Raw genomic sequence first — 25,893 nt, 5'->3', positions numbered from 1 at the left:
TCAACTGTGTTTTTATGTAGACTGAAGTTTTCAAATTCGTTAGGTCAATATCCAAGAGTATGATTGCTACACTTTATTAGCTTTGTAAGGAACTACTAAGATGTCTTCCAAAGTGGCTGCCATTTGTTGCTCATCCTATCCAGAAATTGGTATTGCCAGGTTTTGTTTTGTTTTAAAATTATATAATCCTAATTGATGTGCCTTTTCCCTTGAAATTTTAATAAACAAGGCCTGCTGTCTTACAATTTGAGCATATACAAAGGAGAGTTAAGAGTTTTGTTTTCCTGTTTTGTCATCCATTTTCAAGATCTTGTGACTGAATGGACACACTGCTTGAAAAATTTGGGTATAAATTTAAGTGACATCACTTGTAATCCTATTTGTTGGAAGTGTTAAAAATTGGAGATGCCCACAAACCGTCTTAACATCTTTTGTGCCCCCAGCCCCCAGAGGGCTGTAGTTTGAATTCCTTTCAACACTATCCGTGGCCAGTGAGTAATTCACTTAACTAAACCTCCTATTCCTCAGGTCATTCTCACAAGCACGTTTCTCAAATCTCTTAAACAATCTCCTATTACTCTTCTCAGGAGATAGTACACTTGCATTTAATATCTGCAACATTCCTAACATGGGAACAAGTTTGGTGTGAATTAGAGCAGAAGAAATGGGCGCGCAGATAGGTCAGGCTGCTCGCAGAGGGTCACCCTGTTAGTGCGTGGGGAGGGCAGCAAGATTGTGAGGCTCCCGTGTGAGAGTCTGGGGCATTGTTGACGGACCCCTCCACTGCCTATGTCAGAAAAGAGTAATGGCCATTTTTGCTTTTCCTCTGAGTTAGAAAGAAGCTTATTCTTTCCTTACTGTGTGAGAAAGAGGAGTGTGAGGCCAGAGCATTGCCCATGTCAGACTCGGAGCCCATTTTTGTTGCCATCCTTGGACCCATTTCACAGTGATTTGGCACAGTTCCTTTTTTAATCTAAATACTGTGTTTGGAGCCTTTTCACTCAAATGAACACACCACCTCCCCTTCTGCCTTCACTTTTTCCTTTTTATGTGATGACTTTTATTCATCAGATTAATCATTTCTACCTGGAGGTCTACTTTTTTTTTTTTAATTTAGTACCTTATGTTCTGTTTTCATTGCGCTCTGCTACAATACATTTTAATATGCCGTTTAATATCCTGAAAATTAATGAAAATTAATATTAGAGTTAAATTCAAACATCCTAGGTTCTGTAGGTAAGTTGTCATTCTTATTGCCTTGAGTTCAGATCTTGCGTCCGTTTTAAATGTTCTTGACAGTATTTCTATGAGCTATTTAAATTAATTTGGTGAGTAGAGTTTTATGAGTCACAATAAAAATGTTACTCAAATTAAGGCTTTTTATGTATGGTACATTCCTTTTATTATCTCACTGTTAGTCTATTTTTAAAAAGCGAAAGTATTAGTCTCTCTTGATTTGTTTTTCGTGAGCCTGCTCAAAGATGCCTATATGTTTTATTTTTGATGTGGGGATCTAGGGAGGATTCTGGATCATGGAGGATTTTTATAGGTACTTTAGAGTCCTTTTTGCCTATTTCTCTTCCCCCTAATGATAGGTCGAGTGCTATGAGATCCATTTCCAATGTAGCATGATTGAGCCCCAAATTCCAGTTTCTGGCCTATCCTGTTTTTTTCCTATATTTCGACCAACTCTGGTCTTAGCTTTGAAATGAGAAATGGTAATTTCCCCGAGTGGAGAGAGAAGATGTAGACCTGGAAATACTAGCCCCCTGTGATATAAATGAATTTTACTTAGCCCTTGTGGGCAGCATGGACACGGTTGGCCACCAGATCTACCATCCAGATCTGGCTGGGTAGGTCCTTGGGGGAGGAATGGCTGGGGACTGGAGGATTGGGCTGCACTTACCACATTGAACATGGGAGTCAGAAGAACCACAGTGGTGAGTCGCAATCACGGATGGTATAGCGAGGGTAGAGCGTTACTTGAGGTAAGGGAAGTGAGTGACAGATGCAAAAAGAAACCAACAGAGCCTACTAGCAGTCAGCTGAAGAAAAAGCAGACGTGATGTTCATAAGCAAGGGCGCTGAGGTAATTCCTGACTCCTACACACTGGCCAAGATTGAACATTGTCCAGAGCTAATGAGGAAAAAAAGGGGAAAAGCCAAATCTGAAAGTACCTATTTTTATTTTAACATTTACGAATTTATGGTTTTGTCTTTGCTAGGGAGATGTGTTTTGCATTACTGATTTGAATCCTAATCCCAGAAGTAATTATTTCTACTCCAGAGTCTAAAACAGTGAATTCCGCTAGTGGGTACAGTAGGATCATCTGGAGACATTAACTAAAAACAACAAAAACAAAAAACCAAAAACACAACAAAGAAACCAGCCTGTGGACACTATATACTCTGTAAATACCAGATACTCTGATTCATCTAGGATGGGGACCAGGCATTTGTATGTTTAAAAATAAGCCCCCAGAGAGTTCTGGTGTGCAGGCATGTCTTGATCCTTTAATTCCAAGGCTAACCCTGCTCTTGGGCAAGTGTGCTTATTAGGACACTTCGTTGAATTCATAGGGAATTTGATGCCCAGTTAACTTCTGCTAGCTGAGGTTCTAGAATCTGGGTTTCTCTTTCTGTCTTCTTTCTGAGAGTGGTTGCGCCTTGTACACCACTCGGTTCTTTTCACTTATTCTATTTCTCTTCAGGACTTTCAGTTCTGCTTCTGAACAGGAACAGGGGCCCTGCTTCCATTCTCTATCCTTTGTCTTCCAGATAAAGGTTTAATGCCTCCTGCTAGATGCTCTCTGCTCCAGTAAAGCTTGCTTTCTTTTTTCCCTTTCTTTATCTCTTTGCTAGATCTCTCTGATGCTGAGGACTGCTGGCTTCCACTGCCCCGTTTTGTATCATACATTGATGATACCATGTTTTTTTTTTCCCCCCCAATTGTTCTGTCTCTGCATCAATGGGCATATGAGTTAAGGGTCACTTCTCCCTCTCTTCATCCTACATCATGAGCTTTGCAAAGACGCGTGGTAGGTTGTTCATCCAGTGTCAGATATTGTAGGTTTGGTAAAATGCTGACTTTAGTAACCTTTTCCTCCCCCATCATACTAGCACCAGAAATCCTAATAATCACCAGAGGACAGAGTTGGCCTAGGGGGAGATAAAGTGGGCAGGAGAATGAGTTCACAGCTGCAGTGGGAAGCAGAAGTTTATTCTTGTCTGCAAGCTTTCATAGAGCAGAGTCACTGTAGGATCTTTTCAAAGGAGAGACCAGGAGGGATTTCAGCCCCAGAACAAGCAGAGCAGTGACAAATGATCCTGATTCTTAGGAGTTACTGTGCCGAGTGACTGGTGCCCAGAAACATTTTGACTAAAGATACCCCTGATTGCCATCAATTTTCGACTTTTAATTCTGTTGCTCCTGAGTCTGTACTTCCTGCGATGTCTGCCACCTTTTATTTCTCTGTGCACATCTGGTACTTCACATTGTTCTTCATTTATCTGTTTGTGTGTTTGTGTTCAAACCCTCTCTTCATTATTCTGATTCTTGGTCCTACATATTAACCAAAAGGAAGAGTGCAAACCTGCCAAGCATTTAAAAATTGGCTTCTCTTAATTATTTTCTGCTTTCGTGTCCTATTTAAGCTTATTGTTTTAGATGGCAAATTAATCAGGAGACTAACTTGTTGCAAATCTGTAAAAGTTGTTTAAGGTTCTCCATGATCATTGGGACTTGAGCTGGGCTACACTGTATTGTTGTTGAACTACAGGGAAATGTTTACTAATCCAGAGATGTGTATATAACATTGTAGGGAATGTTTGTCTTATGCAAGAGTTTGCAAGTATTTTGTTGCATTAATGCGAATATTTAGGTACCGTTCTAGGTGCTGGTGATCAGGGAGGAAAAGTGGGGAGACAGACTGCAGAAACACACAAATAACAAAGACAGCACCTTCAGAGTGATATGTGCTGTGAAGAGAAATAAGACCATTGGATGTACAAGAGGGTGGGAAGAGTTTAAATAATTATGTTCATAATAATTTTTAATTCATATAAATAATTATAATGGAATTTCTATGTGACTAGAGTGTTTCAATGGTATTTCTGGATTCAAAGTTTCAGGAATGAACCTTTTTTTTTTTTTTTAATCCTTTGCCCTAAGGTTCAGGAGGTTGATGAAAGTTCAGGTTTCTCCACTAATGTCTCAGTAGCCATCTCCTCCAGAAGGAGGCGGTGATGCTGTGTCCTAGTATTTTGGGCAGGAAATGGTCCCAGCAGGTGTTACGATCCCGCAGATCCTTGATGGGTACTCTCTATGTACCAGGTCTGTGCTGCTTCCTGAGATCAGACTGTGAGTAAGGCAAATGTAATCTCTGCTTGCCTGGCACCGTCCGTCTTAGGAAGCTCATGGCAAGACCAGGTGATGTGAGGAATAGAACTTCTCTGCTCAGTGAGCAGAATGGAAGGCTGCTTGTGTTTGGCTGTTGGAAGACAGCCATTCCAGGAGAAGTGAGAACATCACCCCCCAAATAGGCTGAGAAATTTGGGATTCAAAACTCTTGTGTGGTAATAGGGAGAACCCCATTAGAAAAAAAAAAAAACATAAATCGAATGCATCCTTAGGCTTTCTCCTACTCATTCTTGTTCTGTCTCTACATACACATGTATACATATACACACTAGAGTAGATCTGTAGACACATGTAGACACACATACATACATTATACAGTGCTTTACCATTTATAAAAACTTCATATATATTATTTTGTATTTTGTTAAACTTTAAACTCTATAGTTGGCTAGTATCATTCCATTTTACAGATGAAATCACTAAAGCCCACATTGTAAGTAACTTACCCATAATCACTTAGCTAATAAATGATTGAGGTTTGATTTGAATATAGCTTTTGTAACTATAGAAAAATCTAGTTCTTACCATGTCACATTTTTGTTTCTGAAAAGAGTAATTTTAACACCTCTCCTATTTAAAAGAACCATCCCTGTTTCTTTTCTTTTTTTTATTAAAAGATTTTATTTATTAGAGAGAGCATGCACGCACAAGCAGGGGGCGCGGCAGGCAGAGGCAGAGGAAGAAGCAGGCTCCCTGCAGAGCGGGGAGCCTGATGTGGGCCTCGATCCCAGGACCCTGGGATCATGACCTGAGCTGAAGACAGTCGCTTAACCAACTGAGCCACCCAGACACCCTATCCCTGTTTCTTAAAAAGAGCAAAAATGAAAAAACAAAACAAAACGTGTGTGTGCACATGCACGTATTACCATAAACTGCCGTATAGTGCTCTATATTACTTCGGCCAACTTTTTGAACTAAAAGACATCTTACAAATAGCCTTTGTTAATGATGATTCTGGCTATAGAAGTATTTTCCTCTTGAGAGAAAAATAAACAGGGATCTAGAGAGAGCAAGGGTTTTGAATTGCTAAAAATGGGAGGAATCCAGCTTATCCTTCTACCTGAGCACATTTCATGGTGTACTTCCTTATCGTCTACACGTCTTTCTCTTCACCTGGATTGTGGGTACCTGGTGCTTAGGTGCTGTGTTTAATCCTTTGTAACCACCCCAACAACCCAGGGGACCTGGAAGGGTAGGTGTCTGAGAAATATTGTTTGAAGGACAAAGACTGAGGAACTCTTCCAGAGGAAGGAAAACTAAAGACACAAGACAAATTCAATGAATAATCCTGTGTTGGATCCTATACTAGGAAGTAGCTATGAAGAACATTATGGGGACAGTAAACAAAATTGGAATATGGACTGTGGATTAAATAATACTCTACCAAAGTTAAATTTCCTCATCTTTAAAATTGTACTATGGTGGGGGCGCCTGGGTGGCTCAGTCGGTTAAGCGTCTGCCTTCCGCTCAGGTCATGATCTCAGGGTCCTGGGATGGAGTCCTGTGTCAGGTTCTCTGCTCAGCAGGGAGCCTGCTTCTCCCTCTCCCCCTGCCCCTCCCCCCCACTCATGCACATGCTCTCTTGCTCTCTCAAATCTTAAAAAAATTTAAAATTGTACTGTGGTTATGTACCGGAGCCTCCTTGTTAGGAAATACACACTGAAGTATTTAGGGGGAAAAGGGGTAGGATGTGTGCCATCACTCTCAAATTGTGTGTGTGTGTGGGGGGGGAGAGAATGAGAATAAAAACAGATGGGGTAAATTGTTAACAAATTGGTAAATCTTGGTAAAAGAGTATGGGAGTTTTGGGGACTATTGAAGGTTTTCTCTAAGTTTGAAATCATATCAAAATATTTCCAAAAGCTGTTGAACAAAATTATAATTAAGATAGATAAGTCCAAAGGGACTTTCTATTTCTATTTGGTTGTAGTTCCAATTAAAAAAAAATTCAAACCTAAACTAAAACACATGAATGAGTTAAGAGCTTTTAGTCTGTTTTTATATTTCAGTGTGTTCTATTTTTTTCTAATATCAGCCATGAAAGCACCAAAGTTTATATGTATAATCAACATCCAGATTGGAGCGCATCTATGGGGCGTATTTCTTCAAGTTCTGTGGTCTTACTTATTAACCTGGTGTCGTGATAAGGACCTTGAAGATGAAATTAGAATAGTTACCTGAACATAATCCCACCCTGTTTATCTAATATTGCAAAGAATTGATAGTAGAATGGGTGATTCATTCCTCTGTCTCCCAGGTCATTTTACTGTTTTCCCACATAGAGAAATATTCAAGAATGAGAGCATCCGTTTCCAAACAATGAAAACGATAAAACTGCTGACTGCTTGTATTTCTCGTTACGTACTTTCCTGATGCTCTAGTAAATGACATCTATACTAGAAAACACTCCTTTCTCCTTGAATCCTTCTACTCTTAGGACATTCCTGGACTTCCCGAATACTTTCACTGGATTCAAAAGCCTCATCAGTCATTGACATAATCTCTTCTGTAGACTGTGATTTTTTTGATTGCTTCCCTGACATTTTAAATGCCCAGGGTAAATTATTTTTCACGGTCTGTCATCAGTCGTTAAATACTATTGCCGTGTGCTATGCAAGTGTTTCTGTATTTAGCAGCAGTGATTTCTGCTTCTCTCTGTACCAGTGTGGACAGTGAAACAGGATTTCCACCTGAAGCAGGACATCACACTAAGGAGCTGTCGAGAGTTTAAGTTGAGCGAATACGAGTTTGAAGTGAACTGTTTAGAAGGTGGTGGAAAATCCGGTGATGGTAACTATCTGTGGTTATGATGACCACGGCCCACTTGTTTCTAAATTCATGACTGGTCAGAGCATCCAGCACATGCTAGATGCTCATTTTCTTTTTGGTCACATGGAATACTTTTGGAAGACTGTATCCATATTAAATATCTATTTAATTCTCTAAAATCTTAATTGTTGCATAGAAATGTACTCTTTTTTTTTTTAAGGCTTTATTTATTTGACACACAGAGAGCACAAGCAGGGAGAGAGGTAGGAAGAGGGAGAAGCAGGCTCCCCGCTGAGCAAGGAGCCCGATGCGGGGCTCGATCCCAGGACCCCGAGATCATGACCTGAGCCAAAGGCAACCGCTCAACTGACTGAGCCACCCAGGTGCCCTAGAAATGTACTCTTATAAAATGTAGTGAATTACACTCAAGTGTGAAACTTTTTTTAGGATCATAAGCAAACCTATGAGGCAGATATATGTCATTTCATGTCTTTTCAGATCTTCTTAACCATCTACTCCCACCCAGCACCCCCCCACACACATTTTCATGTTGTTACATACCTGACAATCTTGATCCTTAAGAGACACAGGTTTTAATTAAATGATGAGCTGATGGAAGGTGGAAATCCAGGTAACAGTGGTACTCAGAAACCAGTGTCCCTGTTTCCACTTGAGTATGGTGGGCAAATAGGAGGGATCTGTGGGGTAGAGTAAGCACAGGAGAGCTGGCCTGCTCTTGGCTTCCTTCTTGTCTTATTTACCCAAGTATTTGGATAGTTCTGCTAAGTGAAATAGGGATGTAAGCAAGCTTTACTACAGTGTAGATTCTGTAGACAGCAGAAGTTAAGTTTATTGCTTCACTGTTTGTTTTAGAAGATCTCCCACATTGTGAGATTTGCACTTAGAACAAGGTTGCTATGGCCACAAAGCTTAAAAAAAAATCTATTTGGCGTTTATGGCACCAGGCCAACCACTTCATTGTCAGTGGGATAGAAAAAACAAACTATGTTGACCGTTGACATCCTTCTGGAAGCTGGAAAGGAAATAGCAGTATTCTGGTGAGTTCCTGGGAATGGGCCGGAGAGAGAAAAGCCAGTATTTGGGTTTTTTTTCTTTTGATTATGACTTTTTCTACAGCGCATTAAAGAAGTGCTTTGAAAAGAATGTGACATCTTTCGTTGATGATAAATTTGAGATCTTACAGCTCTGTAATATCTTCTTCCTGTGAAGTCTTGGATTTGGTTGACCTTTGGATAATGCATTTTTGTTTGCTTTCAAATATTAAGAAAGATTTCTCATATAACCTTTTGTTTTCTTTAGGAGTTAGGGAGTGGTGGGGAAGTGATAAACATTTATGGGAAAAAGAAGAGCTCTGAATTCAGACGTTTTTGTGTTACGTCTCCTTTGGGTCAAATAGCCCCGAAACTGCTTATTAAGATATCTGTAAGAATAAACTAAGCTTTTGCTGCTCTTTTCTTCCTTCTGCATCTCCTACATCATGTGGTTTTCCCTCCCTCCCCTCCCTCAGAAGTGGCGTGTCCTCTTCTTTGTCCTCCTCTGCTCTCTTTTGGTGACCCCGGTGACAGGTCATGGGATGGATGAGCAGGGCACGCTCACAAGGCTCTGATGAGACCCGCCTGATTTGGGAAATGATTCTTGCTGGGACATTTCAAGAGACTAGAACAGGACAAGATTCTTACACTATGTTTGTAGAATCTGCCAGTGCATCTCAGTAGACGTACCATGTTGAACTTCGCCTCTTCGTTCCCATCTGCCTCAAATATAATGATTTGGATTTTCACTAAAATCTTCCAGTCTCTGGCCCTCCTTTCCATGAATTTGTGGTATGTGACTTGTTGTGATGATAATAAATGTGGCTTACTGTTTTTTGGTTGATTGGATGCTTTTATTAGCTGTTACTTTATTTCTCCTTAAATTTTCCTCTTTGGTCCTTCTGCTAATTTCTACATAAAAAAGGATTTAATACATGCCTACACAGGCTGTTGCTTATACTACCATCCTCACTTTGGCTTTGGAATGGGACCAATTTAAGAACTTACAGCCAAAGGCTTATCCAGTCCATGTTTTTTGCATAATCTACGTTTCTTTGTTGATGAGCCCCCTTATATTTCAGTTAAAAATTTAAAGCAATCTAAATATTCATTTATTCATTCATACATCTATTGAACAAATATTTGTTGCCCACTGGTCACATTGTGTAGGTTCTGATTTACTCAGCCAACTGTAGTAGAATTCTGTGTAAGTTAATTGTAGACCCTTCTGTTCTCTTTTTCTCTTTGGGCCTCTGAAGCCTCCTTTTCTGAGTCTTGGGTCAAGACACTATAATATAGAAAATAGTCTGCCCAATTCCTTAGTATATCTTACTGTTAGACTTAGGTGTCCAATATTATAATCTATAAAGCTTTGGTATCAATAGACTGGAACCTTCAGATCTTCTTAGTAATGGCCCACATTTAAGATTTTTTTGTAAAGAAATAATTCAAAAGAAGAAGAGAAAACATTTAAAAATGGCATCATGGTGTTTATTGAATGCTCTTCATAATGGCAAAATATTGGCAACAAGCCGCAGTCTAACTATGAGGAAATGGTCAATTAAAATATGATAAATCTGTTTCCAAGAACATTATGCAGCTGTTGCAATGAGAGCGATGTGACAAGATTATGCTATAGCGTGGGGGAATGTTTATGATGTTGTCATAGCTCTGGTTCCCCGAGAAACAGACGCTGATGAAGATCTGTGCTCAGGATCCCTCAGGATCAATGACCCAATCAGGCAAACTTCATTAGGTTTCAAGTCCTGAGAATAATACTGTGTGGCTCACAGCTCCACCCTCCAGTCATCCTTCTTTCTAAAGTTAGGTAGCATGTGTTTGCACCTTCCACGTCTCACCAGGCCACTTCCTTGTGAGGTTGTGAAGAAAAGCGTGTGTGTCGAGGTGGTTGAGCTGGTGTTCACGTACCATCCAGCAAAGGTCTCGGCTCAACTTTTCCTCCTCCAGGAGGCAAGGAAGGCTTTATCTTAGTATTCCCGCTCACCTCCAAACCAACCGTCTTTGGATGTGTGCTGCCCTGGGGAAGGGACAGGACATTGGGCCAGGCAGTTTTCTTCAGCTGAAGGCAATTTCCAGAGCAAGACTTGGATCAGGGCTGACTGCTAAAATTACCTCCCGCATCTGCTAGAGAGAAAATATTACATGAGAAGAAAAAAGCCAAAACCAAAGTGCTTTGGTATTTATAATGAATCCAACTGTGTAAAGTATGTGTGGGCATATACAAAAACCAGAAGGAACATGGCTACATTACAAGAGTGAAAGAAGTCATAAGAACATAACCATCTCTCACCAAATAAGCCATGAATCCAAACAGACTGTAGGTTTGCTTACAATAACAGAAGAACTCCGGTGTATATTGTCTCCTCCTCTCTTGATTTAAGAAGATGACCATTTTTGTTAATTCTTGCATGGGTCAGGTTTTCCCTTGTGTTCTCTTTCCGGAACATGATGGACAGAGCTCAGGGTTCCTGTCAGATTCACGTCAAGATGCTAACACACATGAACAGTCGCTGTGCTTGGGGTGGTCCTTTCATCCCTTCCCAGGCTGGCCTCCCCCGTGATGCAGAAGAGGTGGAGGTTATGGGTTCAGTCCCTACATGTGCTGTCAGTACCTCCCCCCACCCCAACGGCCCTAAATTGCTTCCCTACCCAGCCTAACATCTAATGTATGCATGATCCAAAGAGAGCTGAGTATGAAAAATGTGGATGGAGCAGGGCGAATAAATCAAATATGATACTAAAAACCAGTTTGAAGTGTATGCTCTAGTGAGGAGAAACAAACACATCTATTTCCCCAAGTTAGAGTGCACGTTCACTCAAGACCGCAAGCCCGGTGTAAAGGCATCTCGCGTTAGCTCTCTAATCTGAAGCAGACCTCTTCTATCTCTGCTGCTCGCCTGTTTGTTCGACATCATAACTTGTAATGTCCTTCCAGATCACACCTACTCTCTCTTCTCTCTAATGTACTCTTGCTTTTCCTATCTATTTAAAATAGTTCTTTTGAGCTGCCTTTAATGCATTTTGAATTAGTTCTTTGAAAACAAGGTGGGAAGACAAAGGAGAGCATGTGAGCTATTTTCAGATGCTTTAAAGGATTTCTGTGGGGGAGAGCAGAGGATATAATAGGACCAGTGGACTAAAGTTATAGGAGTGGATTTTGCCTCTGTGGAAGAAGGAAGGAACTTCGTGATTACTAGAGATACTATTGGGAGAGCAAGCTTTAGGAGCTCCTCATCACAGGGGGTGTTGAAGTAGAGGAAAGGGGGCTATTTATGAGGACCATTGTATTTTGATGGAGGTTAGACTGGGTACCAGTGCAAATCCAATGTACTTGGTGACCTCGTGTGTTGATTTTCTGTGAAACAATGTAGCAAGAAATTCTCTTTTAAACAAACCTAGACATAATCCCATGCTATTATCCTCCAGAAATAGAAAACCATTAAGATTGCTTCTTTGTGAATGCCATTAACTCTGCCATATGTTACTATAAAAGCCACATTTGGATGTATGATGCACTAATTTCTGTCACACTTAAAATCTGATGCTATTTGGCTAAGGAAACACATATTTTAGCCTTAGGCTAACTATTTATTACCTAATTCGTTTGGAACGTTGTAAACATTTTCAGATTCCCATCAATTTTATTTCTTTACTACAACACAGCTTTGGTTCCAAAAATATGAATCCTTTCTGTACAAATTGGACAGAAGCAGAGCTCCCAAGACTGGGTTGGAGCAGTTGAGGAGGGTGAATCACAATTTAGCGATTGTAGAAAGCGTAATAATTAAAGAGGCATTAGCAGTGATTAACAGCTCTGAGTAAGCCCTCTGAGGATCCATCCTGGTGGAAATGACGCTTTCCCGCTGCCGCTGTTGTGGCCTCCGATTTGAACAGGGCCAGTCGTCCTCTACAGATGCCAGAGTCCATGCATGTGCATCGTAATTCCCTCCCCTACCTTCTTAGCCATCAGGTGAAAGACTAGTAGAAGTACAGGTCTGAGAGATGATGAGTAGGTCTCTGCAGGGAGATTCCAAAGCCTGCGAGCCACTGCCGTATTTTTGCAATGTGGCAGACTGCCTTTCAGAAGCAGGGGCCCGGTGTGGGTACAGGGCTGAGACAGGTGCATGTCCAGCTGCTATGGGGAATGAGCTTGCGTAAAAAGGCCTGCCAGCAAGTATTGAAGGGGATGAAAAACAGCAATGGAAAAATTATACATATACAACATAGTAGAATGTATTTATTACATGTATTATATAAAATATATTTTATATATATGGGTAGTTACACACAGCTGTATTTATTCGTTTATTATTTATTCTTTTATCTGTTAATCAAAAAAATCCACTGCGGGCAAGCCAGTGTGTGAGTGATTAGAGTTCCAGTAGTGGTCTTTACTTTGCTTCTCTAAAATTCCATGTTGAGTTTCTCTTCCAGGAACTTTGCATAATGTTCTTTTGGTCTGGAATGGTTTTCTTTCTGTCTGTTCCTTCTTGGTTGCCTAGACGACTTTTATTTATCCTTCAGATGTGTCCCTTTTAAAGGACACTTTCTTTGACCCAGTAGATTTCATTAGGTCCCTGATATAAGCTCTCAAGCACTGTGCCCCTTATTATAACACTATCATCATGTGGTTTCTTTTGGATTATTGCTGGAATATATGTTCAATTTCTGGATTATTCAGTCTTTCATGTAGCTCAGTAAAGGGAAGACCCATGTCTATTCTGGTCACTATAGTATTCCCAGTACTCAGCACTGAGACTGCCTGACCAGGTGTTCTCTCTCTCTCTGCCTCTCTCTTTTTTATATAAAGGAATGAATAAATGTTGAATAGGACATAACTCTTGTCTTCACAGAGGTCATGTCTGGCTGAGCGGTGGACAAACAAGCAAGTGTTGTGTGATAAATGCTAGAGGGTAATCACAATGTGCTTGAGAAGCCAAAAAAGCAGAGGCCACTACCTCAGTATATATGTCAGGGAAAGCATTTTGGAGGAATTTAGGTGTGAGGATCTGCAAGATGAGTCTAAGCAGACAACTAGCTAAGTGGGTTAGGAGAACAGAATTCCATTAAGGAAACAAAACAAAATAGAAAGCACATACAGGAGCCTGTATGTGAGAGAGAGGTTGTTGGGCATGTTTGGGAAATTCCCAGTGGTTCCTGATGGCTTGCGTAGGGATGTGAATCGGGCAAATTGGGGGAGATGAGGATGGGCCCAGAGTGAAGGCTGGATCAAACTTTGCTGAGCTTGTATTTTGTCCTAAGGGCTGTGGATAATCCTGGGAGGGCTTTATGCAGAGAAATGATATGTAAGATTTATGATTTTGAGGAGTGTATAGAAAATGGATTGCAGAGAGACTGGAAAGCAGACAAGTTAGGAGGCTGTTGAAATAATTCTAGTCTGTGGATCATGGCGGCCTGAACAAAGTGACAGGACAGACAGGCAGGGAAGGTGAGTCATGCACACATACACATACACATGGATGTATTTACTAAAATAAAATTGTACTCTATACATTATTCTGACAGTTTTAATTTAGCTTTGTATCTTACCAACTCAAATATGTCTTTATGTCTTTTTCTGTGTTGGTTTGCCACTTTAAGGAATACATGTACTCTCCTAGATTTTCTTCTGCAGTATTTATTGTTTGGTCTTTTACATCTTAAGCTTCTAACTGATCCTAAAATTTGATTTTGTTTGTGATGTGAGATGGGATTTAATTTTGTTTTCCACATGGCTGGTGTCATTTATTAGGTAAACCATTCTTTCCCCCATTGAATTAAAATGCTATTTGGTACTACATTAAAACTTCTCGTATACACAGATTTACTTCTGAATTCTCTATTCTAACTCAGTCTCTTTGTTTGTTCCTGTGGAAACAACAAACGTAGCTGGAGTCCATTTCATTTATTCTTGTATCTGGTTCCTCCCAGTAGTCTTTCTATTCAAACATTTTGGGGCTATTGTAGGCATTTGTTCTTATATGAGTCTTAAAATGATTGTACTGGCAAGAAGCCTTGTTGAGACTATAACAGGAAATGCATTACATTTATACATTAATTTTGGGAGAATTGATAGTTTTATAATAGAAAGTCTTCATATTCTAAAATATGGAGTATTTTTCCATTTGTTAGGTTTTGTTGGCTGTGTTAAGATTTTATAGTTTTCTTAACATAAGTTCTATGCCTTTCTCTTGAAATATATGACTTTACAGTTTTTATTTCTACTTTGAATATTTTCCCATTTCTACTTCTAGATTCTTGCTGCTAATACAGAGAAAAGCTATTGATTCTATATTTCATATTCTGCTACTTTACTACTGTTATAAAATTCTCATAGTTTTTTTTTCTATAAAATGTGTGTTCTAAATGTTTTGAGCACCAAAGTGAGGGAAAGAAAGCAAGTAAGCAAGAAAGAGCCTCCAAATTAGAAGACTTTCTCGATTTTCTGAATGTACAATCTTCTTCATTATCAAAAATATAATTTTACTCTTCTTTCCAGTGTGTATACCAGTTATTTTACTTGCAGATCTCCTAGGATGCGCCAGAAACTCCAATATAACATTCAATAATAATGGTGATAGCAAGCACACTGATCTCATCTCTGGTTTTAGTTGAAACATGTTTAGTGTTTTATCCTTTAAGAGAAGCTTTGCTTCTGGTTTTTAGAAAGCAATATTTCTTGAGCAGTTTCTTTATATCCCTACGTTACTAAAAATTTTTATTAAAACAGTTAAATCTTAGACTTTTCAAAAACTACTGATACAATCATTTTCTCAATTTTATGAATGTGGTAATTTTTGCAGATAGATTTTCTGATATTGAACTACCTTTTTTTTTTTTTTTTAAAGATTCTTTTTAAAGTCATCTCTATACTCAATGTGGGGCTCGAACTCAAGATCCCGAGATTGAGAGTTGTAGGCTCCCCTGGACTAAGCCCACCAGGCGCCCCAGACCTTTTCATTTCTGATATAAACACTATTGGGTTGGAATGTATTTTTCTATAAGTTTATAGATTCTATCTGCTACTTCTTCAACAAATACTCATGAGAGAAATTGGTTTTTACCATACTACCTCAAGTTTCGGCATTAAAGTTATGTGGTCTTAATAAAAATAATTGAGTAGTTTTGATTTTTTTTTCTATGGCCTGGAAATATTTAAATAACTTCCTAATAATTTATTTTAAAGACCAGGCAGAACTCAGATTGCCCATTTCTTGGTGAATTTTGGCCATTTATATTTTGCCATAAAATTATTTAACATTACATTTATATATTTGATGGCAAAACATTGTGATTTTTTTATTCCTCTATTTTTTATTAATATGTAGCTATGTCATCTTTTTCATTCCTAATTTAGTATATTTTTTCTCTTAATTTCAGCTTTTACCTATTAGTTTTTTTAAAAGCTCAACAATTCTTAATTTGGAAGCTTTTTATTTGCTTTTTGCTGAAAACATTGATGATGTATTCTTTTTTTTTTTTTCAGTACAGTTTTTTCTGTGCCTCAGGATTTGTATGAAGTAGTCTTTTCATTGATTTCTAGAAGTTATAATTCCAACTTTGGTTTTCTCTTTAATTCAAAGGAGTGTATTGCTGAACTTCTAATTAGATATGATTTTTGGTCATCTTTTTGTTATTTGTAAATATTTATTATTTTTGTTACTATTAGAAAATGTGATCTGCAAAATCTTTACTTAAAAATACCTTACGGGAATTTTCTGGCCCAGTATTTGAGGAATTTTTATAACTCTTCATATGCATACAAACACATATATGCAAGTACATAGATATATACATTGTGTACATATACATATGTGTTTGAATTTTGTTTATTAAATTTTATTTCAGTTTCATTTTTTCTCTGACTTTTTTATTAGGTTTTGCTTTTTATTGTTAATATGTATTCAATTAATCATTGACTTTGTTTTTTTTTAATCTTTGATCTTTTTGGTTCTGAAAAAGGCACATTCAGGTTTTCCAGTATACTTTTATTTTTATAAAGTTTATTGTATATATTTTTATTTAATTTCTCTATGATTTTGCTTTTTAGTCTATTAGATCCATATGATCCTGAGAGATGTGTATTAGAGTCTCCCAAAATAATTGTATAGAGTTCTTTTATTCTTAATTCTTTAAATATATAAGAGCTTTACTGAAATATAATTCACATACCTTACATACCTTACAATTCACCCATTTAACGTGTATGCTTCAGGGTTTTTAGTGTAGTCATAAAGTTGGACAATCATCACTAAAGCAATTTTAGAACATATTTATCACTCCGTAAAAAAGCATGTATACGTTAGCAATCAATTCTTAATTGTTTTTGCTTTGTATATTTAGCTGCAATGTTGATTGGTTTATGCAGGTTTGTGTCTCTGAGGTCTTTATAAATTGTCAATTGTTATATAATGTTTCTCTTTATCCTGATTCACATTTTTAACTTTAATTCTACCTTGTTTGATATTAATATTGCTCCTTCCTTCTAGTTTCTTGGAATTCTTTGCCTACTGTCCACCTTTTATTTTTTAAATCGCTTCTTATAAGTGCCAGTCTTATGGGAGAAGTGAGAGTTCCTGCCACTGGATGGGAGGATTTGTTTATATTTACAGAAATACATAATTTACTTGATTTACTTTCTTCCATCTTGATTTTTGATTATTTATTTTGTATCTTTTTTCCTTATTTTTTTCTCCTGTATTGATCAAGTTGCATTAGCCTATGTATATATTTTACCTTCGTAATTTGAAAGTTCTACTCTGCTTTCCCATTATTGGTTATCTTCCTTTTGCTGTTATTCAAATTAGACCCACATGTTTTCCCGAGATGGTTTAGTTCCAGATTATGGGTAAGATGCACCTCACAGGAGTCAACAGTTTTTCTTTCCCTCTGTTTCATTAATTTTTATTTAACCTATATCAATCAATCCTGACTGCAACTTGTGCCTTTCCATCTGTAGACTCAGGATTCTCTATAGTTCAGAGGGAAATTATCTCTATTTTTTGCTTTAGTTACATTTCTTCCTCCATTGGTTTCTTTTTCTCATTCCCTATCACACTGTGTTTAGAGGTTGTACTTTTCAAGAGTTGTCCTACTAAATCTGTTTGCAGTCAACAGAGGAATCACAGACAAATATATATAATACAAGGGAATATCTGCTATTTTATATATGCTTTGCTACTTGAAAGAGTAGCAACTAATAATACTGGAGTGTAATTTTATGATGCTCTGCTTTTTAAAAAAAACTTAGATTAATTACATACATATTAAAAATTTCCAATCATACAACATTCAACCCCCAATTATCTCTATTTCATCATTTCCATATGATGTTCTACTTTTTAGATGTAGTTTCTGGGTGAAAAACGTATTCCAGACTTTTCAGTTTGGCTTCATCTCCATTGTGCCATGTTTCTCACTATTAAAATTTATATGCTATGCATATTTTAAAGCAGATCTTAGTATATTCTCAAAATTAAAAACTTGAGACTTAACCATCATAAATATTTTTGTTCCTAAAGCACTTAATATGCTTCTGATAATGCCTATTCCTTTGGGTATTCAAGAATTAATGTTAAATCTGTTAGAGGGTCCCCCATTGTTATTCTTAGCAAATTCTTTGATAGCTCAAAGATATTAAAACCCTGTTTTTTAAGAATTTGAATATATGTCCTGTTTTCTTTAAGTATATCATAAAATTTAAGACTATTAACTAGTTTTAGTTCATACTTAAAAATGAATACGTGACATAAGTTGTGTTCTTTTTTGGAAGGTCACAGAGATGCCACAAAGTCAGTGAAAGGAGAATGACATGCCTCTAAAATAGTAGAAAAGCATTGTTTAACTCTTCATAGATTAAGACCAAAATTGATAGGGGTCCTTCTTTGCATTATTATCCTAACACTTCTACTTACTTAACGACAGAATACTCTGAAACTACAAAAAACTACACTCCAACAGAGATTCAAATGAAACTGTATTGATAGATCAGATTGAAAACAATTTTCTTTAAAATTCGTTTCAGGCAGTGGGATTTTTTAAGAGCCTTTCTCCTTTGTTATTATTTAGACCTATGTGTATAATATTTACCGTTAAATCTCCTCTGGGTGGCCGAGACCAACTTCAGTCATTTCTTTGTAGGTTAGCTTGACACTAGAATAATAGTTTTATAGAAGTGTCATCAAACTAGCTGACAAACACCGTAGGGACTTGCTAGATAAAAGAATTGTTTCTGGACAAATACTATATACTATCACTTATGTATGTGGAATCCAAAAACGCCAAACTCCTAGAACGGTGGTCACCAGGGATTGGGAGGTAGAGGAATTGGGGAGATGTTAGTCAGAGCGTACAAACTTCCAGTTAGAAGATGAGTAAGTTTTTGGGATTGATTGTACAACTTTGTGATTATTGTTGACAATAATGTATTATTTACTTGAATATTGTTAAGAGAGTAGATCTTAAATGTTCTCACTACAAAAAAATGAGAACTATGTGACATAATGAAGGTGTTACCTAACACACCAAGGGCAATCATTTTGCAATATATAAAAGTATCAAAAGAACACTCGGTGTACCTTAAAGTTATACAGTGTCATGTGTCCGTTATAGCTGAGTAAAGCTGAAAAAAATGTTTCTCTGAAAAGATAATTATCTCCTTAATATATATTGAAATCTCTTTACAGTTTGGACTTGAGATAGAGTTGTGCTTCAGTTACATTATTTAGATATTAGGTTGAAGAAGCCTAGTTAATTAAAAAATAATTATAGGGAGTCTACAGCTCACAGAAGTGTGTAGTTGGCAGGTTTTCCGCTCCTCAGTTGAACTTTATGCCACTTAAGGATACACCTGTTGCTTTGGTGTTTTTTCTGTGTTGGTGGAGACCACTGTCCTCGCTGGGTGACAAGGATGGTCTCTGGACCTAAAGACCCTCTTTTATTGATAGATCTTCCCTTAAAGGATCCAGGACCCTAGTTTATGCCGTATCTTTGGTGCCTTCTCACTCTATTTACTTGATTCTCAATGAAGGCAATATTTTCTTTTCCAAGTCTAGAGGTCAGATTTATAACGGTTTTACAAAGTGAGTAATTTTAGCATCCCAATACTAGTATTAATTCACCTGAAAACTATTTCTTTACCTGCCACACACTCCTTAACCCCTTACACCCAGTATTCTGCCCTTTCCCATCCAGTGAAATTGCTGTCAAAGTCCCCAAAGTGCTGACCGATCCAATTTACAGTTTTCTGTCCTTACCTTACTTGACATTGCTCTGGCATTTGGTAACTGTTGACTGTTCTTTGTAACTCCTTTCTGTTGACTTTAGTGATGCATTAATTCATTCAACATCTAGCTAATATTTATTGAGCACCTACTAAATGTCACACAGAATGCTAGGCATTGATCATATAACGTTGAGCAAGACATGCATTTCCCACCCCCACCCAGATGTCTTTCTCTTTTGAAATACTGTGCTTATTTCAAAGATGTAGTATTAGACATACTTCACCCTGAAACCTACCTTTGCTACCTACCGTTGTGTGAGCTTGGGCAAATTTCTTAACATTTTTCACTTGTAAAATGAGGACAATTAAAAATATCTACCTGATAAGAATTTTTTTAAGTGTAAAGTGATCTATGAAAATGTTCAGCACATTGCTTAACACTCTTCTCACTGGGACTTCTCTAATTCAGGCCATATAATCTTTTAAAGACATTATAGTGTCTCCCTGGCTGGTGTCTTTGACTCTGGTCTTGGCACCCTCAAGTCCAGCCTCTACATTGCTCATCAATTACCAACTCATCCCCTCACTCCTGTTCCCCAGATGTATCCACTTACTTTTTGCCCTTCCCTGATTATGCCATTCCATTTCTCTGGCTCATCTGTATTCCATTAGTGTCCATTCATTAATGTGATTGTTCCTTCATTGTTGGGTTTTCGAACACCCACTTTTTCTTCAAGTCTCCGTTCAGACATTATCTCCCTGAGGAGAGAGTCAGACATTCTTTTCTGCATACCTTCATAGGTATTCCCATGTGCCTCTGTTACAACCCAAATCCCACTGTGATTTAATTATCTGTAGAGTCTCGTATCAGAAAAGAATGTGTCTAGTTGTCCTTAAATGTGGCACAAGTGTAGCTTTAAAAGCTTTATTATGTTTATCAAACAAATACTTAGAGGAAAGCTTAGTTTCTGTGAATGAAATCTTAGTGTCTATGTTGCCAGGCATTATGTTATTGATGGGTAGGCAGACATAAAGGGGATAATGTCCTTGTCCTTAAGAAGTGCACAATGTGAAGTCAGATGGAGAGCAGATGAGGGACAAAAGATTCTTATCATCGATGAATAGATTATTTTCAGCTAAAGGACTTCACGTTTAGGCTATTCATTTTTCTCAAGAGGTGAATTGACAGTAATTTAAAATTCTAACTTCTAACTTACTTGTTAATGAAAGCAGATTTTTTTAAGTTTTGCCCCTAGAGGAATGTATTCTTATAGACCCAAATGTCAAGCTGTCATAGCATTTTCTGTTATGAGAAGATAAGCATTGTCTATATGTTTTAAGTGATTTACTCTAAGTAGGGGGTTTGCATCAGTCGTAGGTACAGGCTTGGAAGTCAGAACTGTACCAGTTGTCTGAGCTGAAATACTTTCTCTGTGCTTCCTAAATTTTGAGATAAGGTTTAAAGTGTAAGTCTTGGCTATTGATTTATAGCATATTTGTAAGAGTTACGTGATCTTTCACTAGTTTTCCATGTTTCCAACTGGAAGAAGTTTTTTCTTCTTTTATGATCTTGTACATTTTCATAATTGTGAGAACAAAAATCTTTATTAGTTAATCAAGGATTGTGGTTTTATAGAATTGCCATGTATAGGATTTGAGTGTAATATTCAAAACATTTTAGCTTTTCTTTATTGATACAATTTGCTCTAGCAGCCTCGTAGGTCTTGGTGTCATCATTGCAGAATTAACAACCCTGTACCAAAGTGCTTTGTAAGACAGTGGGGATTTCTAGCTGATGGGATGCTGTACTCACAGAGTAGTTTTTAGCTTGTGCCTCTGGTGAATTTACTTGTTATTTTCTGGATGATTTGGGGGGATTTTGGCGCTGGAAATAGAGCATAAGCTTACCGTATTATGTTTATATCTATGTTCTTTAATAACTGAGGACATTTTCAGTGTTATGAAAAAAGCAAGTTAGAAGAAATTCGCTTTTCCTTTTCTGTGCATAAAGACCCTGAATCCTTTTAAAATCGGACTCTTCAAAGGATAGAAGCCATCCGTGGTTTTTAATGGCACATGGGATTCTGTAGTTTAGCAAGTATAGTCAGCTTATAGGAATTTTATTTATTTGGAATTTAGTTTTAATTAGACTTTTATGAAGAAAAAACTTAATAGCAACCAAGAACATTGTTTTTGAAGGGATATCCATTTAATTTGTATTAGGACTTTTTAGTTATATAGTGATGATGATACAGGGATTTGGCATAGGAAGGTATTTTTGTGAAGGAATTTTCAGACAGATAGTCATCAAACCAAGAGAGTAAGGTTTTAGAAGCCAGAGAGAAGGGAGATTTAGGAGGATGAGATGATCAGTAGAGTCAAATTAAAAGAAAAACAGCGAACAAGGTTAACTGAGGTAGGGATCGAGCAGTATATATTGCCTGAAGCATTTTCAAAAATAGTTTCAACAGAGCAGTGGGAACAGAAGCCAAATTGCAGTGAGTGTCCTCACCTTGCTTTTTTCCTTCCACACTGGAGAACTGGACAGATGAACGCTATTATTCTCCGTTTGGGCTGACATTACTGTTAGTGAATGCAGCACATGCTGAAGGGCAGTCTCGTACCATGACCATGTAAGATGCACAGTCATGTTTTTAATCTCGATAGGTGACTGTCTCAGCTTGACTTGCATGTCGGATCTATGAAACCAAAATTAATGTGAAATTCTTCTTAATAAAAGGACTCTTTCTCACTTAGATTTTCTACCGCTTTTTGTTTCATTGCTTTTTTTTTTTTTTAAAGATTTTATTATTTGACAGAGAGAGACAGTGAGAGAGGGAACACAAGATGGGGGAGTGGGAGAGGGAGAAGCAGGCTTCCCGCGGAGCAGGGAGGCCAATGCGGGGCTCGATCCCAGAACCCTGGGATCCGAAGGCAGACGCTTTACGACTGAGCCACCCAGGCGCCCCTTGTTTCATTGCTTTTAAGAACTTTTTTTGTCAAACTGATTTCTTCACTTGGCTATCACAATGTTTATACTCTGTAGTACTGCCTCAAAAAATATATGATGCGTTTTGACTGTGTTTTTCAAATGGTATTGTTGACTGTTCTATTCCTGCATTTCTGCATGGGGAGAACCCTTAGGGAATGATAAAGGTAGGAACAGCAAGCCGAGCTGTAGACAACCGAGACTGCTCTGCACTTGAACAGGACACTAGCAAGGTGACCTCTGTCTTTTCCCAATCCTGCCTTACCTTCAGGACCTCCCTGTAAGCTGCAGTAGACGAGGCAAGAAAATATGAATACACAAACTTACATGTATTGATTCCAGCCAGAGTCAAAGGAGAAACAGAATGACTCCATATGGAAGATTCCTTTAGCACATACACTCAACTCTCATATATGCATTGTACTCTTCCTCTTTGGACCATAAATTCCCTCCATATTTTTCCTCAGATCATCCTTAAGGGTGGATCTAACTAGATCACGTGTGACTGGTTCTAATTTCTACATCATGCATTGTGTGTATGTATGTATGTATGTATTTTTTGTTATAATTCCATTGCTGTAACATAGAATTCCTTTGGCCATGGCATATGGAAGTATGAACTGAGAATACAAAGGCCTTTAACTCTTTCTAGTGAGATTCCTACTCCACTCTTGGCTACTCTCATTTTTGCGGGTGAAAGAATGCAAATCAGCCCACAGTTCTGCCATTTTTAGTTCCCTGTTTGGTCTCTCTCTCACTGGGGTCTAACTTAATTATTTCTGTTGACACTAGATAAACTGATGTCTTTCCCCACTCAGGTACCATAAATTCCCTCTCTGGGTGATATTTTCCACTTAACAAATGAATTTTGATAAGATAGTAATAGTGGATGGGCGCAATAGAGACACAACATTATAGTTGCTTCTGAAAAGTTACCCTAACGAAGAGGGAAATCATTAAGATGATCTTATTTCTGCTGATTACAGCAAATGCAGTAGGGTATTGAAGAGTTAGCAGCTAGATTAGCAACATTTGGAAAGTTTATGCTATAGGGGCTCAGGGGAGGGAGGCGTGAATAGGCAGAGCACAGAGGATTTCTAAAGCAGCAAAGCTACTTTGTATGATGCTACAATGGTGGACACATATCATTACACAGTTGTCCAAACCCAAGAGTGCAACCACCAAGAGTGAGCCCTAATGTAAACTATGGACTCTGGGAGATGATACTGTGTTATTGTAGGTTCATTGGTGGTGACACATGTATCAGAGTAGCCCAGGACTAATAGTGGGGTGAGGGGGAAGTTGTGTGTTTGTGGGGAGAGGGTTCTATGGAAAATATCCATACTTATTGTTTAATTTTGCTGTGAATCTAAAACTGCTCTAAAAAAATAAGACTATTTAAAAACAAACAAAAATACTAAAACAAGTTTATGCTTATTAACATCTTAGAAGCCTCCAGAAGATGAATTGAAATTTACTTTCTCTAATTCAAAATGAATTCATCTCTTTGGGAATTTGTGGGCCCAAGGGAATACTTCTGTTGCCTCACTCACTAGTTATCCCCTTTGATATGCATTAAAAAAAGCTATAAATTCGATTATTTCATTATACTTCTCTAACATTTCCTACCCGTTTACCTCCAGGTTTGAAGTTTGAGGAAATCCAAGAAAGATTTGGCGAGGAGTTCTTTAATATATGCTTTGATGAGAATGAAAGAGTCCTTCGAGCTGTGGGCGGCACATTGCAGGATTTTTTTAATGGCTTTGATGCTTTGTTGGAACACATTAGAACTTCTTTCGGAAAACAGGCCACTCTGGAGTCGCCATCATTCCTATGCAAAGAGCTCCCTGAAGGCACTCTGATGCTCCACTATTTCCACCCTCACCATACTGTGGGGTTCGCAATGCTCGGGATGATTAAGGCCGCAGCCAAGAAGATCTACCGGCTGGACGTGGCGGTGGAGCAAGTTGCCAGTGAGAAGCTGGGCTCTGAGGCTTCGAACCCGGGCAACTGTGGCTGTCTTACCTTCCTTATCAAAGAATGTGAAAACACCACCATCACGAAGAACCTTCCCCAGGGCACCTCCCAAGTTCCTGCGGACCTCAGAATCAGCATCAGCACCTTCTGCAGAGCCTTCCCTTTCCACCTGATGTTCGACCCCCACATGTCCGTCCTTCAGCTAGGGGAAGGCCTGCGGAAGCAGCTTCGATGTGATGCTCACAAAGTGCTCAAGTTCCAGGACTGCTTCGAGATCGTGTCTCCAAGGGTTCATGCCGCCTTCGAGAGGGTCCTGCTGCGCCTGTCCACCCCATTCGTGATCAGGACCAAGCCCGAGGCTTCTGGCACTGAAAACAAAGACAAGGTAAGTGGCCACAGGCTGGAGCTGGGTGGTGGGAACTGGAAGAGTGCATAATTATTTCAGTAAATTACATGCTGGCTGGCTGTCCTTGTAATTATTTAGGCAAGAGAGCTTAAAGTGTCATTTTGGAAATCACTGGTGCCTGGATGTATGTAAAAAGATTTGGCCTTCTTCCCAGCCATTTTGCATAGTGTCTGCCTCTTCCATTAATTTATTTCAGCATATAAAAAGAAGATACTTATTAATACCAGCCATAGTAATTACAGAAATGATAGGACTCCCTTAAAGCCTGATACTGTAAACCCATGACTATTTCTACGGATTGAAGTCACACTACAAGACAAATGGTAAGACGGAATCCCACATCGTGGGGCCTGCTTGCCTTCTAAAATAAATAGGGGTGAAAAGCAAGCTCCACTTTGAATGTGCTCTGCTCTAAATTTCATAATTGAGGAACATCTGGTTTATATCCTATTTTTGTCTCAGTTTGCAGAAGAATGGATTTTCTAAAAGTTGTAAAATTAAGGGACGACCTCAAGACTTCTTTTCTAAATGGATTTTAGTATTAAAACAGACTCCTTCCTTCAGAACATGCTCACTGCTTGGAGAACACGGTGAACACTAGGAATTATTGTGAATTTCTTTGAATCCCCTTTTTGGAAAGTCTGGGTTATAAATTATAAAGAAACAAAAAGCTAAAAGCTAAATCTTGAATTCGTTTACACAAGTATGTTCCCTCAGGTAAATTTTTTTTTTTTTTTTTAGGAGAAGTCAACATTAGAATAATAAAATGTAAAGAAAGTCATTACTATTTTAAATAGGATAATAAATAATATAAATAATACTGTTCCAGAGTAGACATTTGCATATATGCGTGTTCAGCTTCTAGTAGAGCTATTCAGTATTTTGTATCGAGGACAATAAAGTTCTTTTAGGTGATTCAGCTTGTTCCCAAGCATTTTGGGGAAAGCTGTTGGCTTTTAGAAATGAACAGGCTTGGGGAACCTGGGTGGCTCAGTTGTTAAGCTTCTGCCTTTCGCTCAGGTCATGATGCCAGGG

General features: G+C 38.2%; 1 protein-coding gene and 1 non-coding gene across 3 annotated transcripts in view; one reads left to right on the top strand and one right to left on the bottom strand.

The window, feature by feature from the left end:
* GUCY1A2 (guanylate cyclase 1 soluble subunit alpha 2) overlaps positions 1 to 25,893 on the top strand; it is a 290,015-nt gene that overhangs the window by 17,695 nt on the left and 246,427 nt on the right. For both annotated transcript variants that reach the window (XM_035008838.1, XM_035008839.1), the window contains exon 3: positions 24,119 to 24,837. In XM_035008838.1, the coding sequence (XP_034864729.1) occupies positions 24,119 to 24,837 (719 nt within the window). The remainder of the gene's footprint in view (positions 1 to 24,118; positions 24,838 to 25,893) is intronic.
* Positions 17,468 to 17,587, bottom strand: LOC118013543. Its single transcript, XR_004680043.1, has one exon.

This window comes from Mirounga leonina, unplaced genomic scaffold (assembly GCF_011800145.1).
Source record: "Mirounga leonina isolate KUSES-001 unplaced genomic scaffold, KU_Mleo_1.0 Mir_153, whole genome shotgun sequence".
Taxonomy (NCBI): Eukaryota; Metazoa; Chordata; class Mammalia; order Carnivora; family Phocidae; genus Mirounga; species Mirounga leonina.
The sequence above is the reverse complement of the archived record's forward strand: the minus strand, read 5'-3'. Positions and strand labels throughout refer to the sequence as shown.